We start from the raw sequence: 15,474 nt of genomic DNA, 5'->3' as shown, positions 1-15,474 counted from the left end.
ACAAGACAAAATAAAAGAGTATTAATATGCTAAAATTGGGAAGGAGACAATGACGGACAACTAGGACATGAAAGAGTGTGGGGTTGAGTTATAGAGACGTGCTTGCCACGTCTAGAAATATTCTAGGCGTGACCTGGGGTATCATCAATCGGCCGGGCGACGATGATGTGAAAGCAAAGAAAAATGGCAAGTTATAACAGAAAAGGCTCCACAGAGGGAGCTCAAGCATCAATAGCAAAGGAGGGGAGAAACTTGGGTCAAACCACCTAAAGTAGATTAACCCTCAGCGTTATGACTTGGTCAACAATTCTTGCCTCAAAAGTCATCAATGGGGCCCTAGTATTGTTTACTTTACCAAACGAATGTTCTATTACAGCCTTCCTAACTTGGTGCTTTTGCAGCTACTGCCCTGGGGCCCGTTCCAAGAAAGCCATTTATTTATGCACAATATCCATGCTTACATCACTTCTTCGCCTTGCCCTTGGCAGCACTAGATCTGTTACGTGCCTTCGGCTTGGGTTTTTCATCCTCGTCGTCATCGGCTATCTTCGCGGCCTTCTTCGTAGCTTTCTTTGGCTTGGCCTTGGGCTGCTTGATGTATTTGTCGCCTTTGATATCTTCCTCGTCATCAGCAGCTTCGACAGGCTCAACGATCTCAGCCTCGTCTTCCTCCTCGATCGCCTCCTCGAGGTCGGGCACATCTTTTGCGGCTTTCTTGGGCGCGAGCACGTTGCTAGCCTTCATGAAGGGAACGGGATGAGACATTTGGTTGTAACTACACAAGTTAGTCAAAATTTGCGGATTGGGAAGGAATAAACGTACAGTCTTGTGAATGCAGACTTTGTCTGTGCCTCAATCTCCACTTTGTCCTCGTCTTGAGGTCCAACACCCAACTCCTTTATGGAGTCGAAGTCTTCTCTGGTAAGGTAGTAGCTGTCCATAAGCTCTATTACGTCCTCAACAGCTTCTTTGCCGTCAGCAGCCAAGCGCTGGATGATTCGTGTCCATAGTACTGGCAAGTACTGCTGTCGAACCTCGTTATGGTCCCCGGAGGACTTGAGTCGCATGTGCGAGTGGAGTTCGCGAATGTATCGACCCAGCTTTCCGTACTTGCTATTGTTTCCAAGCCATGAGGTGAAATTGGAACCCATCAGTTGCCCAGCCACAAAGCTGGAAGGTCTCACGGTGCTGAAGATCGCATGCGTGGGCATCAAGCTCCAATGCTGCTGGGGGCCATGAATCATCCGATCGACCAGGTCACCATCACTGATGCTTTCCGCGGCCATATCGACAAGCTCCAATGCCTTGAGGTTTTGTTCCCGTTTATTGTACGAGTTCGCGTTCAACGCCATCGGTTTTGTGCGTAGGTAGTTCTCTTGGATCATCAGGTAGCTGAACTCATGATCATTGAAGTAGAGCTCGATTTTATCATTGAGTGTGGACTTGCTTGCCGGCGCGAATAACCCACCAGCGAGCATCTTCTGGCAAATGTCCCAAGGCTTCAGAACAATCGACTTCTCCCACGCCTTCGACATGTTCTTGCTTTGGTCAAAATCCATAGAGGTCTGGTCGAGCTTGACAGTCGACATCATGTTGATAGTTTGTCTGATATCTCTGTCACTGCCTTCAATGAGGGCGTCAAGAACTTGAGCGGACAACTTCAACCCTTCCCGGTGGCAAATTGTCATCATCCTAGATCGTATTTGATCGACCGTAGGTCTCTGGAATTTAATGTCGCCGGTGACAAAGTCAAATGGCTTCATCTTGGGTAATTTGCGCTCATTGCAAATGAGAATCAAGGGGACATCGGTCTTCTTGCAAAACTTGGCCAGGGCGCCAACACCACCACGGTCACCGGCTGACATGCCGTCGACCTCGTCCATGATGAGTGCGATCTTCTTCTTAGTTGCGTCCACTTTTTTCCCGTCACCTGCAAAATAACCGTTCAGGGAAGTGTTGTTCATGACGTCGCTGACACCAAGCTCGACCAGCTTTTTGCTGCGGCTGTCGCTGGCGTTTTGTTCGATGATATCATAACCTTCAAGTTTGGCAGCAAGATGAGCTGCAGTCGTCTTGCCGATACCAGGAGGGCCTGATAGTATTATGGCACGGTGGCCACCCATCCCATCTGCACCCCGCTTCTGGAAGTCATACTTGCGGTTCTTCGACCAGTTTCTTAAAAAGTTCTGGATCTTCTCCACGGCGGCCTTATTCCCACATATGTGACTCGGCTGTGTCGGAGCGTATTTCACAGTCCAGAGTTGTGAGGTTAGAGCGGTAGCAGCCCGAGCAGGTCCTGCAGCCCCTCGAGCCGCAGCGAGGTCGCGTGCTTTCCCAGCTTCTATTTTCCGAGCTTTCTCTTCCTTCTCGATCTCAGCGGCCTGCTGTTTTATCTTTTCTTCTTCTTTCTCGCGCTTCTGTCGCAGTTTTTCGGCGCCCTTGCTGCTTCCACCACCGGCGGGGAGCCGACGGACAAGCTCGAACAAGCCCTGTTCATTGATTGTCTTGATCCCATGCTCCTGGATCTTTTTCAGCTTACTGGGACCGGCATCGCCGCCCAACACGACGTAACTCGTCTTGCTGCTGGGCTGACCCGTTACTTTTCCACCATACCGTTTGACCAGTGCCTGAGCATCTTCCCGCGCGATGGACGTGAGTTGTCCAGTGAATACGAAGGTGAGGCCCGCAAGACAATCCTCCTCTCCCTCGGGCAATTCTTCAGAGGTTGGGTTAGGAGGTGGACCGGAGTTAGCTCCGCCACCTTGGGCCTTTCTCCAGTCGAACTTCGCATCGGGGTCCCTCGCAGGTGGTGTTGGTGGTCTGACTGTCGGAATATTGTCAAAGATGGCTTGTATGGATGCATCCTCGGGCTCGTCGACCTTCACTTTTGGTGCCCTTGGTTTCTTCGGTGCTGGTTTCTTGTGAGGGGGCAGTTCATCATCTTCATGGTCGTCTGGTTCTGCTTCGGGGGACTTCCTCTTCTTGCCGGCGGCGGAGGACTTGGCGGGTTTGGCAAGCTTGGCCACGATGGGCTCGTCGTGATCATCGTCATCATCAGACCACGCTATCGTCTTGCCACGTTTAGCAACTCGCTTCGGTTTTGGAAGAAACTCTTCCTCGCTCTCTTCCTCAACGTAATCATCGTTCTTTCGCTTGCTACGATCCCGGATATCAGCTGCAAATATGTCATCTCCACCATCGACATCATCGTCCATGAATGCATCTTCATCGTTGATATGCAACGTCTTGGCAGTTGTCGTAGAGCGTTTCTTCGCAGTCGTCTCGCGAATTTTCAGCGGAGTCGACTCCTGTTTCGTGGCTGGTGCCTTCTTATTGGTCCTTGGACTTGACCGTGGCTCTACTTTGGACTCGGGTTTCGCAGCAGATTTTGCGGCAGGTTTGTCCTTAGATTTGGTGGATGCAAAATAAGAACTCGCTGTAGTTTCTATTCCTTGGACCTCTTTCTCACTGCACAAAACATCAAGATCAATTTTACAACATAGCACGTCGAGTAACATACGCTGCTTTTTTCTTTGGTGTAGATCTAGTCGCGGGCTTCTGGGGTCTAGCTGGTCTCAGCATACTCAATTGCGAGTCAAGTGTAGCAGAGCTTACTGGGCGGCAATCACTTCATCGTCGCTGTCGTCCTCGATAACCTTGCGAGCTCTACTGCGTCGCTTCGAAGAATCGTCATCGGTCTTCTTCGGTACTGGCTTCGGAACTGTCCTCGGCGGTGCGGCGCCTCCTTTAGGGCCAAAGAATGAGCGAATGTCTGGCGGCATCTTGCTCTCTTCGCAGGATATGTCGGGTTTTACAGACTTAAGGGAGTAATTTCGTGTTTTGAGGGCGAATTTGCGACCCTAAAAGTGGCGGCTACACAAGCACGCTCAAGGTCTGCAGTTGACTTAGAAGTTCGAGATACGCGACATCATGACGCGCTCTGCGCTTAATCGGCGCGGACGCCTGCTAGGCTCCAAGTGATGGCCTGTGCGCACGCGATGGCCCCGAGCCAGGCATGAACGGCCCGGAATAGACCGGCAATTTTAGGTACGTACCTGTGAGGTAGAACTGAAGTAGCTTCAAGTTGGAAATTTCAAGCTTCGTGAGTGATAGAGTTGCGACGAGCAGCTTCACTCGCCCCACGACATCACGGTTAGAATGAGAGCCGGCACTTCCTTGAGCTTTCTGGGCGCCTTCAGGAACTTGACTTTGACGTCAAGTTCAACAACTCAGCAGTCTCTGAGACCCTGCCTTGCGACTGCGACTCGACAGATCCCGATCATTCACCATGTCAGGCCCTTCTCAGCAACCGCAACAATGGCCGGCAATTGGCTGGAGCCTCGGTTGGATCGAAAGAAAAAGATGATGAAGGGACGAGCCAGAGTCGCAACGGGTGGATCTACGAAGGGAACAACTGTGGTCTGGGGTGATTATGGACTGCGAATGATCGACCACCACCGAAGGATCAGTGCCGCGCAACTGCAGCTTGCCGAAAACACTATTAAGCAACGATTGCGCGGTGAGAAATATCGAATATATAAGAGAGTTGCTTGTAACGTGGGTGTATTCGTAAGCGGTAACGAAGTAAGTAGCTCAGCAAACTCGGATGCAGACTTAACAGGGTGCTGATGTTGCATCAGATTCGTATGGGTAAGGGAAAGGGATCTTTCGACCATTGGGCGACGCGAATGGCAGTCAACCAGATTGTGTTGGAACTGAAGGGAATGGTGCACGAGCAGGTTGTCCGCGACGCTTTCCGGCTGGCAGGACATAAGCTCCCTGGTAAGCAACATTTACGGTTCTTGAAGCGCCCGTCTATCTAACCTGGCTTTAGGTCAATGGGAGTTTGTCAAGAAGGGAGAGCCACCAGTTGTTGGTATCACAAAGCTGACCGATGGGGTGACATTAGAGGGACTGAAGAGGCCAAGGAGGAAGATCGAGGCAGAGAAAGTGCAACCTGTCCCTCCACCAAAGTCCGAAGCAGAGGGTAAGGGAATACCTTCTGATCTCCCCTAAACAACCTCTGAGGAGCGATGTAATATCTGTATGTACAATTCCGTTGCAAAAATGGTAAATCTGCGACTACCCCCTGATATCCCGTGAATTTCGACTGTTTGTGGTTGAGTAGCGATGATGAATCTACCGTGTGAGGGAAGTTAGGATTGCCTAAACTCCCCAAGTGCTATTTTGCAAGGTCCCTTGCTATACTACATTTTGCCACGATTGATCGACCCAGAGGTATCAGCCTCCGTGCCATTCATGGTCATGGCAACAGAATCAAGGTCCTTACTTACCTTACATACGTACTTTCAAGTCCCTTGGCCAATTCAGATATGTGGACTTTGACTGCATACTATGCCTAACCATCTTTGAAGTTGAACTAAAGCGGATGTTGCAGGTGGGTCAGTCAGTCTACCAACGAGTCTCCGAAGGCAGGCACGAACCTTCCTCTCCAGGTGCCTCCCTAAATCACTCGCCTGCCTCGCAGAAACTTCAAATTCGAGATTTCCACTCTCAAGCCAGTAAATCTTACGCAACTCCTTTTTCAGGCGGGTCTCTGGCGCCCCCATTGTCATGAATTTATCTTTGTCAATATCCGCATATCCCGCTCGTCCTACGTTGGTCCGGAGTTATGACGGCCGGCCATGGGAGATTCAGTCAAATTGAAAGATTTCAAAATATCCATCGCGGCTTCGGGTTTATCATTATCTGTTTCTTCTCGGTTATATGCTTCGGAACAGTCCGTATGCCAGTTGGCTTGCGGAGACATCAAAGATCTCGTGGACTCTGGCCGCTTGTGGTTTCTCTCGCCCAGGATTTGTCACATCCAAATCAATGTGCGGTTCAACAACTGTTCCGTGAACGAATCGCAACGTGAAAGCAAGATCTTGGAATTCATTGCTGGCTCGATATGCCAAATGCCTGTTGGTTGAAGTTCGTCCTTACTTGCAATGCCATTACTGACACCACGCAGTTGTGGCAATCCCTTGGCCTGTCTATTGAACTTGTGGAAGTTGACTACGACGCTGGAGAAGATGGCCCCAACTTATACTTTGAAGTAGAGCATCCCGACAAATCAGCCGCACTGTTATCTCCCACGCATGTCCGTACAAGCAATATTGAAGGTGTTTCATATGTATTCAGTTACTACTCTTCTGGTCATTCCTCTCAGTCGGAGCAACGCAGATCGTCAAGATTGTCAGGCACTGAACGCCATTTCTCGCCATCTACTCATGAGCTGATAAGAAACCAAAGTTATGGCGATAATTTTATACCTGCTTGGGGTATTGACGAGAGAGGTATGGACGTAGCAGCCGCTGAAGATTTTCGTCAACGTCGCCAGAGAACCATTGATCTAGCCGCCGCTGCTTTGCACAAGGTCATCGGCATCAGAACAGTGGTCCCTGGCACTCAACAGGTTATTAATCCAATGACTGCGTCATTGCTTCGGTTGGCCCCAAGCGTGTGGAACGCCTATTACGAACAGGTCAGTCGTACACGACAAGCAGCTGATATTGATAGGCTAATATGGAATGCAGAGGATCGTTGCCTACGCTAGGAACTTCCCGATCATATCTTCCATCGTTTCATCTGCCCACGGTTGGCAGTCTGCTTCCCTTGTCCGAAAAGTTGCAGAGCTACTGAAAAATGACCAGCCTCATCCCATTGACACGAATCTCAACGATGGAAACGATGAATTTCAACACACGATTCAGTCATCAGTGAACCGGATACTCTGGAAGTTATTACGGACAAGGCTGAAAGTCACAACTGGTACACAAACAGCCGGGAGAATTATGGACCAGGATTCTCGAACAGCCATGTTTGAAGACTTCGACATACACCTTTTCGCAAATGAAAGAGAAGAGCTGTGCAATGACAAATGCTACGACTACGTCGACGTTGTTAATAGCAACGGACGAGAAGAGTTCGATGAAGAATATGGCTACAAAGCCGATTGCACAGACGAAAACAACGACTACATTGGTAGCTATGTCGACGAAGGTGGTACCTATGAACAAGACGAACAATTTGATCCAAGCCATGTCTATGATGATCACTATTTTGATGAGGCTGAGGTAGAAGAACATTACCCCGATGAGGATTTGGAATATGATTTGCCGCCAATACACACATATCGAGATCATCAAGAGCCTCACATTAATGTCAGAACAGGCGACTCTATAGCTGTGATGCGGGAGGAAGAGTACTCTGCACAGTCCACGGTCTACGAGGGTTGGGAGAACAGGACACAACACATCGAATCAGATGCAACCCTGCTGGCGTTCGACAGCGACGCGACCATGCAGCTACGAGACCAATATGATGATTCGATCATGTCAGATTTGATACCGCACAACCTTAACCTCCCTCAACAACTCTCAGACAACGATTTCCATGCTGGCGAACATATTTGTCAATCAAATTATACTACCCCTGACGACGAATCCCTATATGATGAAGTACACAATGATTGGATTAGCAACCAATTTCACAATCATAATCATGAGGACCTGGATTGTGAGCATCCAATAGAGTATTGTGCGGCAGAAACTCAGGCACAAGCAGAATTCCCGCAAGCTTTTCAGGGGTCAGATTTAGTCACTGGGTACCGAGGCGTCATCTGGCAGGGCGCCCCAGGTTGAGTGAAGGAAATTTCGGAGAGGATCTCGAAGACGAAATAGAGATGTGGGACGCTGAAAACATGACGGACCGAGAAGCTGGTCTGTATTGATAATTTAATTGCGAACGAAGTAAAAAACAAGTTTGCTGATTAGAACTTCCAGATGCAGCCTGCGGTCATCCAGGCACTCGAAGCGTGTTGTGTCCCGTCTAAACGGTTCCTTCTTCCAACGCCAAAAGTCACAATGCGCATGCCACCACCATCAACATGACGCATTCCTCTTCCATATCGCCATGACTGCTCACGGCATCCCCCTATCCCTAATTCAACCACCACATGCGGAAGTGCTTCATCCGGTTCGCGGGCTACCATATCGCCTTGTGTTGACGCATGCTCACTGAAGTGATGATGCGCAAATCGAACAGAGGTGGCTATGTGATCGTCGAATCCTCCACCGGCACCTATTTCTTCGCAGGCGGCTTCTTCTCTTCCTTCTTCTTCTTTTGCTCTGGCTTCATAGTCGCGTAGTGTATGTACCAGATGAGCACGCTTTCGAGGATCAGAGAGACGAGGACGACGAGCAAGATGGTGAACAGGTACGGCTGGTCGTTCAACACGGCAACGGCCTGCGGCGTAGCGCCGATCTTGGAGAACCAGTCGAATTGACCCATGGTGTTGGCTTATTATATATTGACGTATGGGTGTGTTTTTGCGACGTTCCTGATGTTCGTTGCCTGACGTAGACTATTGATTTCGGGTATCGCAGCGAGATGGAGCAGTGGAAGCTGGACTGTTTTAATTGTCGAGATCAAGACGATGTGAAAAAGGAGCGTAGTAGGGGGATTAATGGTGCACCAGTCACGAGTGAAGACAACTGAAATAGATTGTAGTTGGACGGGCACAGCCTGACGATAGAAGAAACAGAGAAGCGAGAAAAGGAAGGTTCACTTGTAGTTTGCAAGGTCACTTGGCTGGCAAGAAGTACTAAGCTGACTCGAAACCAGCGTCGTCAGAATCGAGGCTTCACGACCCCGTCCGTGACAGGCAAGACAGGCTAGCCTAGGGTGACGGGCGCCTCGTACGGTTGCGGTGGGTGATCCTTGCGAAACTCTTGCGTTTCAAACTTGCGGCAGAGTCGACTGATTTTGGGCCGTCGCCTGATTGGTCGGTATTGGTTGCACTACTTAGCAAGGACGTTATGCAAATCTGATAAAGATTCTACCGACCGAGATACAGATGTCTGGGGATATCATGATTTGCAATAATTCTGGCTGCTGGAGGAGCGGACTACAAAATATGCGATGTGAAGTCTATAGGAGTCTTGGATGCGAAACCAGGGAATTCTTGACCCCTGCCATGGAATTGGAGACTGGGGTCTTTTGATAGGTCCAAGCTTCTAAAACAGGTTGGGAACCGAGAAACCCCCTCCTCCCTCCTGGCGGCCGCAAGAATAGTAATTCCGATAGCTACCAAGGAACTCGAAAATTTGTCTAAGCAAGCCACAAGACACCTGACGCGAGCGAGCGAGGCTGTCACTATCGGATAGCCATTCCCACGTTTCTGCCGCCGACGATGAGATGAGTGCGGCACGACCAATGCGACGTCTGCTGTCAAGGCGGTTGGCCGCCGCAGCCAAGCCAGCAGCACCACAATGTCATACCTCGTTTCAAAGCTCCTTTCACAACTCGGCGCGACTGCAGGCGCGAAGGAAACCGCGTTTCAAGAGCATACGAGCTGAGGAGATGGGTCTCACGACGCCGGAAAAGATTCAGGAATTTACCGAGGAACAGTTCAAGCCGTACACGCCCGAGGAGATAGAGGTCCTGAGGAAGCATTATACGCCCGAGCAGATGGAAGCCCTCGAAGCCGGTGAAGCGGCCATAGACCCGAAAGACCTCACGATACAGGCCCGTCTTCGCAAGGACCCTTACAAACTTCCCTACCTAGACGACTTCAGCCGCGTCCTGCCCGTCATCGACAAGCGTCCCAAGAAGCATACGCCCCCGAACCCGAAGACGAAGTGGCTGAGCGAGGAGGGTATGATGGTGGACATGGACAAGTTCTTTAAACAGAAACTTGCGGAGAAAGTCCCTGAGGTTAATTGGGCAGAGCTGTCCGGCCCCGAATTAGACCAGGCCATTGCGCAGCACGGAGGCAAGATTGAATTGAATGAAATGGACTTGAACGAGTTCTGGGCAGAACGCTCCGCCTTGGATGACAATAATGCGCCTTCGAATACGGCATTGGCTCCGGCATTAGGCAGGGACATTCCCGGGGTCTCAGGCATGTACAAGAGCCCGGTCGATCCCGAGGATCAAGGCTTGGACGATGAGGGTATATACCAAGACCTGAAGAAGCGGACGGGTTTGACAGTGGGGGAGATTTTGAAGATCACGTGCAAGATCCTCGTCGTGCGACTTGTCCATAACCAGACGCGTTTGGGAAAGGTCAGAAGCGTGTGGGTTCTGGCGATTGCCGGCAATGGAAATGGGCGGTTGGGAATTGGTGAAGCAAAGTCGGTGGAAAACGGTACCGCGGTCCAGAAGGCCAAGTTGGAGGCCATCAGGAACATGACGCCCATACCTAGATACGAGCACCGGACAATATACGGGTCAACAGAGGCCAAGGTCGGTGCGACAATAGTGAAGTTAGACGCACGACCACCTGGTAAGGCCCCTTTTTACACGTGGACCGGATTATGAATTCTTTACTGAGACGAGAATCATAGGTTTTGGTCTCCGGGCATCGCACCGAATGTTCGAGATGTTCCGCGCCGTCGGCATCCACGACATCGCAGCCAAGATGCCTCGATCTCGAAATCCGATGAACTCGGTCAAGGCGTGCTTCCAGGCCCTGCTCAACCAGAAGGATCCGAATGAGATCGCGATAGGCAGGGGAAAGAAGCTTGTAGATGTACGAAAGGTGTACTTTGGCGGCAATGTGTTATAACCGCCTGTATAAGAACAAAGAATCTGTAGACAAGAAGGTCCCCTAGCCATGGCAAAAGCATGTCGCTGAGCAGCGCCTCCTGTGTATATTTGTGTATGTTCATCATGCTCGTCAACTCCGGGCATCATTCTTCCAGTTGCTGTGTCGTGCTATGTCATTCCATGTTTACTTCACGCTCTTAGCTTTTCCATCTAAATGCATTTGCTTTGTCTTCGTAGCCGCCATTCCGCTCCAGCCCCCGTTCCGCAGCAACTTCGCATCCACATTTCTACCCCTTAATGCCGTGCCTGATCACCCCAGTCGATCTCCTGCTGCAGTACAATGCTGTACACGCTCGCCTTCAGCAGGGTAAATACCAAGCTCGTCTTGCGCTCGAGTTCGCGCAGCCCGTCGAGGATTTCCGTCGTTGGTTGACCGGCCATGGAGTCGAGAACTGTCGCCAACTGTTCTCGCGTCCATCTGTTAGCGTTTTCCTTCTTTCTATAATAATTGGCACGAGCCTGTCGCTCTGACGGTCTGTATGTGGGATAGCGGGGGAGGTGCTGGCTAGCCTTCTTCATGTTTTCTGCCAACCGCTCATACTCATCTATCACCTCTTGCTCGAGGGGCGTGAGCTCTGGCGGTGATAGTAACGGATTAGCTGATGGCTGGGCCATTTTTGGGGAGTTTGGACGCGGTTGGAGGCGTAATTACCAAACTCCTCAAAATGTGAGGGAAGACGCGCTTGGTCGCGATAATGGAATGCGGACTTCAAACTCAATTCGAGCCCCGCCACCACAGTAGGTACGTACCGCACCTCTGGGTAAGGTGCCGCAGTAACTAGAAATATCACTTCGAATTCCCGCCTGCTGCTGCATTACATCCATTGGATCAATCAGAACTGCTCATACAAATACTGGGTATCTACCTTCAAATTTACTTGCATACCTAGGCCATCATTTGGTTACCAGTACAATCTTATCAGACGTTGTTACCAGTATGGCATCCCAACCAGCCAATAGATAGAAAATGTGCAACCGGGGCCGGCTCTCTGGCCAACCAGTCGCGCGGGTGAGCAGCGCCGCCTTTGAACGCGCGATGCCGCACGACGCTGCGGCGCGACGCTGCGGGCCCTGGGTGAGCCAGGCAGCTCTGCATAAAGGGATGGACGGGATTTCGGCCAGGGATTTATCCGCTAATAGTCCCTACATACCTATGCGTAGCGACCAATTACCTATTGACATCGTAGGTTAGTTGACCATCAAGGTCCTCCCCATCTGGCAACTTTGGTGCAGTAGCCTTTGAGTATCCGACAACAGCCGCGATATGTTGCTTCCATGGTTCAACAGATACAGTGAGGGATTTTCGTCTCCTTAGCTATATGCCCCAGTCCTATCTCGGAGTATCTATCAATAGTTGACACTAGCGGCTGCAATCCTAGCCACTGTGCCACCATACCAGGTGTCTTCACCAAAAGACACCAATACCAAAGTCCCTGACTTTGGTATCTGCAACCACGTATCAATCTTTTCAGACCAGTCTCGGTCAATCACGTGACAATCGTCACATTACGCTCTTAATGCACAAGGACAGTATAATTATGTAGCTGCTTATTAGTTCTGCTCAGGTCAAGTACTCAGGTCTATCACTACTTAGATTTATATACATGCCTTATCTATGATAGATGTAAACTTGGAAGATGATATACTAGGAACAGTACCTTGATACTCAATTGAACGTATCTTGAAATGTTACCTCTTGCAATTCAATAAAGCTGACAGCAACCCCTGAATTACACCCCTGGCCAGCAGCTTTAACCACTCACATGTCTCCGAATAGTATCCGGAGAGAAGCGCGATCCTCGAGCGCTCTAGTGTCCGGTCTCACGTCAGAGGATCCGTTGCTGTCGCCATAGCCACTTCAATTGAGTAACCTTTGGAGTACTTGAGTATTGTTTCCGAGTCACCGGTGGGTACTTTCTATAAGACGGCTTAAGAGCGTAGTTTGACATAGCTACCAAGTTGTGACAACTTATCCGGCGCCTTTTAATTGGATATAATCTCCAAAGCAATTATCAATAGCTTATTCACAATCCCTACCCTGATTATCGGTGTTCTTGCTGAAGTGAATAAGGTTTCTCTGGCCATCAATTGGTTATTTGCGCCTAACCTCTGCTATAACTTCATGGGCATCACTGTTGATAAGGGAGGCATTATGGCCGGCTATGGTAAGTAGTTATTATTTTTTACGCTTGTTTATTGACCTTTTAGCTAATTAACGCTATAAATAGAGCTCGATGGGCTTATAATTGGCAGCTGTGACCGCAGTAAAAAGGCTATAATCAAGAGTTAACAGGGCCGCAGTTGGACCACATTTATTGAAGCCACAACCGCCGATAGCCGCCTCTTAGAGCTAGCAATAATCTTTAAGGGAAAAGAGCTCCAAAAGCAGAGGTTCTTAGACCGATTGCGAGAGATCTGCCCCTACTAGCGCTATATAACTTCTCCAAATAGCTGGATAGATAACTACTGACGTGGGGTTAGGGTTTTTGGGTGCTCGTTTTCGTTTTTTTTCGGTTTCAGACGAATTATGTAAGCGCGTTCTTGAAGGGCATTTAAGACCTTACGTAGTCACTCTCTTGAGAAAAAGATAAAAAAATCAAGCGGCCTTTTCCACAGTAATCTGAACCAATTTCTCTTTACTTGGACAGGCATTCAATGTCTGACATACCTGTTGAGGTACTTATTGTTCCCCTATAGATTTGATTGTGCCTGTTGAGGCCATTGTTCCCATCTTTCGCCTGTTGAGGTTCCTTTTCTTCCCCAGCTGTTAGTACCTGTTGAGGTACTTGTTGTTCCGATCAGGGCTAAGAGCTCTTGATCTTGTTATTTCTCTTTCCACCTCCAGGACAGTAAGGTCTTGTTGAGGATCTTGTTGTCCGTTGCCATCATCATCACACCTTGAACCTGCGGGTGATTTCACTGCCCGTCGTCACTACATCGGCCACTAGTGGCTAATTGACGTATACCTACTCCAAACCGCCCCTAACGACCCCTCCGATTCAAGGATGGTTATACTGGACGGCTATAGATCTCACGCTTCTGTAAGTTAACCAGTGAATACAGTATAATAGCGCTAATAGCCGTAGGATGAGTGGATAGCTACGTGTTTTATGCACAATGTATACTATTGTTACCTGCTGGTACACACTTCCTATAGCCTACAGCTAAAAGAAAATGGACCCTTTAACGTATTAAAGTCAGCTTATAGGGATAAGGTTAGAAAATTGGATAGAATGACGGATGTAGCGCTAGTCGACAAGGTTAACTTTATCCGGCGTTATGCCAACGCACGCAAGGCTATAACCGAAAGGATCCTCAAATCCGGTTAGCGAATAACTGGAAACTGGCCAATTTCAAGGGCTAAGGCACTGAGGCACCCCGAGATACAACCAGACCTTGAAAATCGCACTACCCCTGAGCCTATAGCGGCCGAGGAGTCTGACAGTGATTCAACCCCCCCGTACTAGCCGCCAGATCCGCGATCTAACCAAACAAATCGACCCAAAATAGCCGCTATAGGCTACAGAGGGTAGCCAAGGGGTTTGAGGCTATGGAAGCCGATTTAGTGGCGGAACTTACGAAATCTACTGCATTGTAGGAAGAACTTGACCGGTTAAAAAGGGGCAAAAAGCGTAAAGGATTACCTAACCCTAATAGGCGCTTTAGGATTATATCAGAAGCACTGGCAGCTGGTGAGCTAATTCCGCCCAAACAGGGTCAGAAACTAGACAATAATAGTAAAGTTATTGTGGTTAGGGGGAGGGGGGAAGGAGAGTAATTCTTCAGAATCAGACCATTTGGCCGAGGATTTACTAGCCCCTATCGTCACCTAAAGTAGCCATATGGTAAGGAAAAGGCATTATTCCTAGATTTAAGTAAAAGGGTTATATAAAGGTGTACTTTTCTTGTAAATAGCTTCAGTAACGGTGGGACTATATATAAGTTAACAAGTAGTGTTTTTGCAGTGTTGTACTCAATTACGGTTACCGGTGTGCCGGTGGGGGATAGTACCACCTACTACCTGGAATCATCGAGAGCGATGGTAAATTTGAGATCAAGGGAGTTAATGACTATCTTGAAAAGAAGAAGTATGTGAAGGTTGAGCCCTCTGCCCCTTATTCACAAGCCCAGAATGGAGGAGCAGAGCGCTCGGGGGGTAGTATCAAGCAGAAAGCTCGATGTATGCGTATCAGAGAAAATTTACCGCCAAATATGTGGCAGGAGATCACTGCTGTCGCTTTATACCTACATGACAGAACCCCTACGCGAGTTCATGGCTGGAAGACCCCATATGATCGGTTTCACGCCTACTTAGCACACAGAGATGGAGCTGTCACAGAACACCGCAAACCATATCTTGCACACGTAAGAGTCTTCGGCTGTAAAGCATTCGCAATAATAGCAGAGGCTTACGAAAGAAGAAGCGAAGGCAGAGGCTGAACCCACGAGCGTGGATCGGATACTTGGTTGAATATTCGTTGTCCAACATCTACCGTATCTGGAATTCCGTGCTTAACGAGATCAAATCTGTCAGAACTGTTATTTTAGATGAGTTGACCATATATCCAATCACTATTAAACATTTGAGAGAAGACGTCATCCTGACAACTAATGAGATCGCAGCTCTTCTGAAGCAATCGGCCTTCGAGCCATCCGCCTTTGAGAAATTTGAAGATGAACACGTCTATCCACAACCTAAAGACAGTGCGGGACCAAGGAACGCTAGCGACACAGGGACTTTGTGAACAGATTCTGCAGCTGCTGAGAGCACTGGAATCCCTAGTGGTACTGGACTTGATCAACCCATGTACACAGAGGCTCGGTTTGAGCCATATCCGACTCCAGAACGCTCTCCCCCGC

General features: G+C 49.2%; 6 protein-coding genes across 6 annotated transcripts; 3 read left to right on the top strand and 3 right to left on the bottom strand.

Moving 5' to 3' along the window:
• Positions 1 to 323: 323 nt before the first annotated feature.
• On the bottom strand, positions 324 to 3,916 carry BCR38DRAFT_451385 (replication factor RFC1 C terminal domain-containing protein). The gene is made up of 4 exons (XM_040861459.1): positions 3,616 to 3,916; positions 3,521 to 3,565; positions 823 to 3,468; positions 324 to 775 (listed from the first exon to the last, which is right to left on the bottom strand). Exons 1-4 carry the CDS (start codon positions 3,780 to 3,782, stop codon positions 463 to 465), a joined length of 3,171 nt encoding a protein of 1,056 aa, XP_040709916.1. The 5' UTR covers positions 3,783 to 3,916; the 3' UTR covers positions 324 to 462.
• Positions 3,917 to 4,090: 174 nt separating this feature from the next.
• On the top strand, positions 4,091 to 5,185 carry BCR38DRAFT_451383 (ribosomal protein L10e/L16). The gene is made up of 3 exons (XM_040861458.1): positions 4,091 to 4,584; positions 4,641 to 4,782; positions 4,835 to 5,185. The coding sequence occupies exons 1-3, from the start codon at positions 4,159 to 4,161 to the stop codon at positions 5,014 to 5,016; spliced, it is 750 nt and encodes a 249-aa protein (XP_040709915.1). The 5' UTR covers positions 4,091 to 4,158; the 3' UTR covers positions 5,017 to 5,185.
• A 733-nt stretch (positions 5,186 to 5,918) lies between these two features.
• Positions 5,919 to 7,646, top strand: BCR38DRAFT_490734 (uncharacterized protein; the record flags this gene model as incomplete). The annotated part of the gene is made up of 3 exons (XM_040864560.1): positions 5,919 to 5,924; positions 5,975 to 6,487; positions 6,540 to 7,646. 3 exons carry the CDS (start codon positions 5,919 to 5,921, stop codon positions 7,644 to 7,646), a joined length of 1,626 nt encoding a protein of 541 aa, XP_040709914.1.
• A 439-nt stretch (positions 7,647 to 8,085) lies between these two features.
• Positions 8,086 to 8,295, bottom strand: BCR38DRAFT_356053 (uncharacterized protein; the record flags this gene model as incomplete). The annotated part of the gene is made up of 1 exon (XM_040857000.1): positions 8,086 to 8,295. The coding sequence occupies one exon, from the start codon at positions 8,293 to 8,295 to the stop codon at positions 8,086 to 8,088; it is 210 nt and encodes a 69-aa protein (XP_040709913.1).
• Positions 8,296 to 9,075: 780 nt separating this feature from the next.
• Positions 9,076 to 10,573, top strand: BCR38DRAFT_478846 (37S ribosomal protein S5; the record flags this gene model as incomplete). Its single annotated transcript, XM_040863120.1, has 2 exons — positions 9,076 to 10,291; positions 10,353 to 10,573. The coding sequence occupies exons 1-2, from the start codon at positions 9,202 to 9,204 to the stop codon at positions 10,571 to 10,573; spliced, it is 1,311 nt and encodes a 436-aa protein (XP_040709912.1). The 5' UTR covers positions 9,076 to 9,201.
• Positions 10,571 to 11,492, bottom strand: BCR38DRAFT_451378 (DASH complex subunit Dad3). The gene is made up of 2 exons (XM_040861457.1): positions 11,125 to 11,492; positions 10,571 to 11,016 (listed from the first exon to the last, which is right to left on the bottom strand). The coding sequence occupies exons 1-2, from the start codon at positions 11,227 to 11,229 to the stop codon at positions 10,849 to 10,851; spliced, it is 273 nt and encodes a 90-aa protein (XP_040709911.1). The 5' UTR covers positions 11,230 to 11,492; the 3' UTR covers positions 10,571 to 10,848.
• Positions 11,493 to 15,474: the final 3,982 nt, after the last annotated feature.

The sequence above is a fragment of the Pseudomassariella vexata genome, assembly GCF_002105095.1.
Source record: "Pseudomassariella vexata strain CBS 129021 chromosome Unknown BCR38scaffold_24, whole genome shotgun sequence".
In the NCBI taxonomy this organism is placed as follows: domain Eukaryota; kingdom Fungi; phylum Ascomycota; class Sordariomycetes; order Amphisphaeriales; family Pseudomassariaceae; genus Pseudomassariella; species Pseudomassariella vexata.
Note: the sequence above shows the minus strand (reverse complement) of the source record. Positions and strands in the feature narration are given on the sequence as shown.

Coding starts and splice junctions, on each gene's coding strand:
- BCR38DRAFT_451385 (XM_040861459.1), bottom strand. CDS start 3,782: ATGCCGCCAGACATTCGCTCATTCTTTGGCCCTAAAGGAGGCGCCGCA. Junction 3,566..3,615: donor GATGAAGTGATTGCCGCCCA/GTAAGCTCTGCT, acceptor GAGACCAGCTAG/ACCCCAGAAGCCCGCGACTA. Junction 3,469..3,520: donor ACACCAAAGAAAAAAGCAGC/GTATGTTACTCG, acceptor TGTTTTGTGCAG/TGAGAAAGAGGTCCAAGGAA.
- BCR38DRAFT_451378 (XM_040861457.1), bottom strand. CDS start 11,229: ATGGCCCAGCCATCAGCTAATCCGTTACTATCACCGCCAGAGCTCACG. Junction 11,017..11,124: donor TGGCAGAAAACATGAAGAAG/GCTAGCCAGCAC, acceptor ACGCGAGAACAG/TTGGCGACAGTTCTCGACTC.
- BCR38DRAFT_451383 (XM_040861458.1), top strand. CDS start 4,159: ATGAGAGCCGGCACTTCCTTGAGCTTTCTGGGCGCCTTCAGGAACTTG. Junction 4,585..4,640: donor TATTCGTAAGCGGTAACGAA/GTAAGTAGCTCA, acceptor ATGTTGCATCAG/ATTCGTATGGGTAAGGGAAA. Junction 4,783..4,834: donor GGCAGGACATAAGCTCCCTG/GTAAGCAACATT, acceptor ACCTGGCTTTAG/GTCAATGGGAGTTTGTCAAG.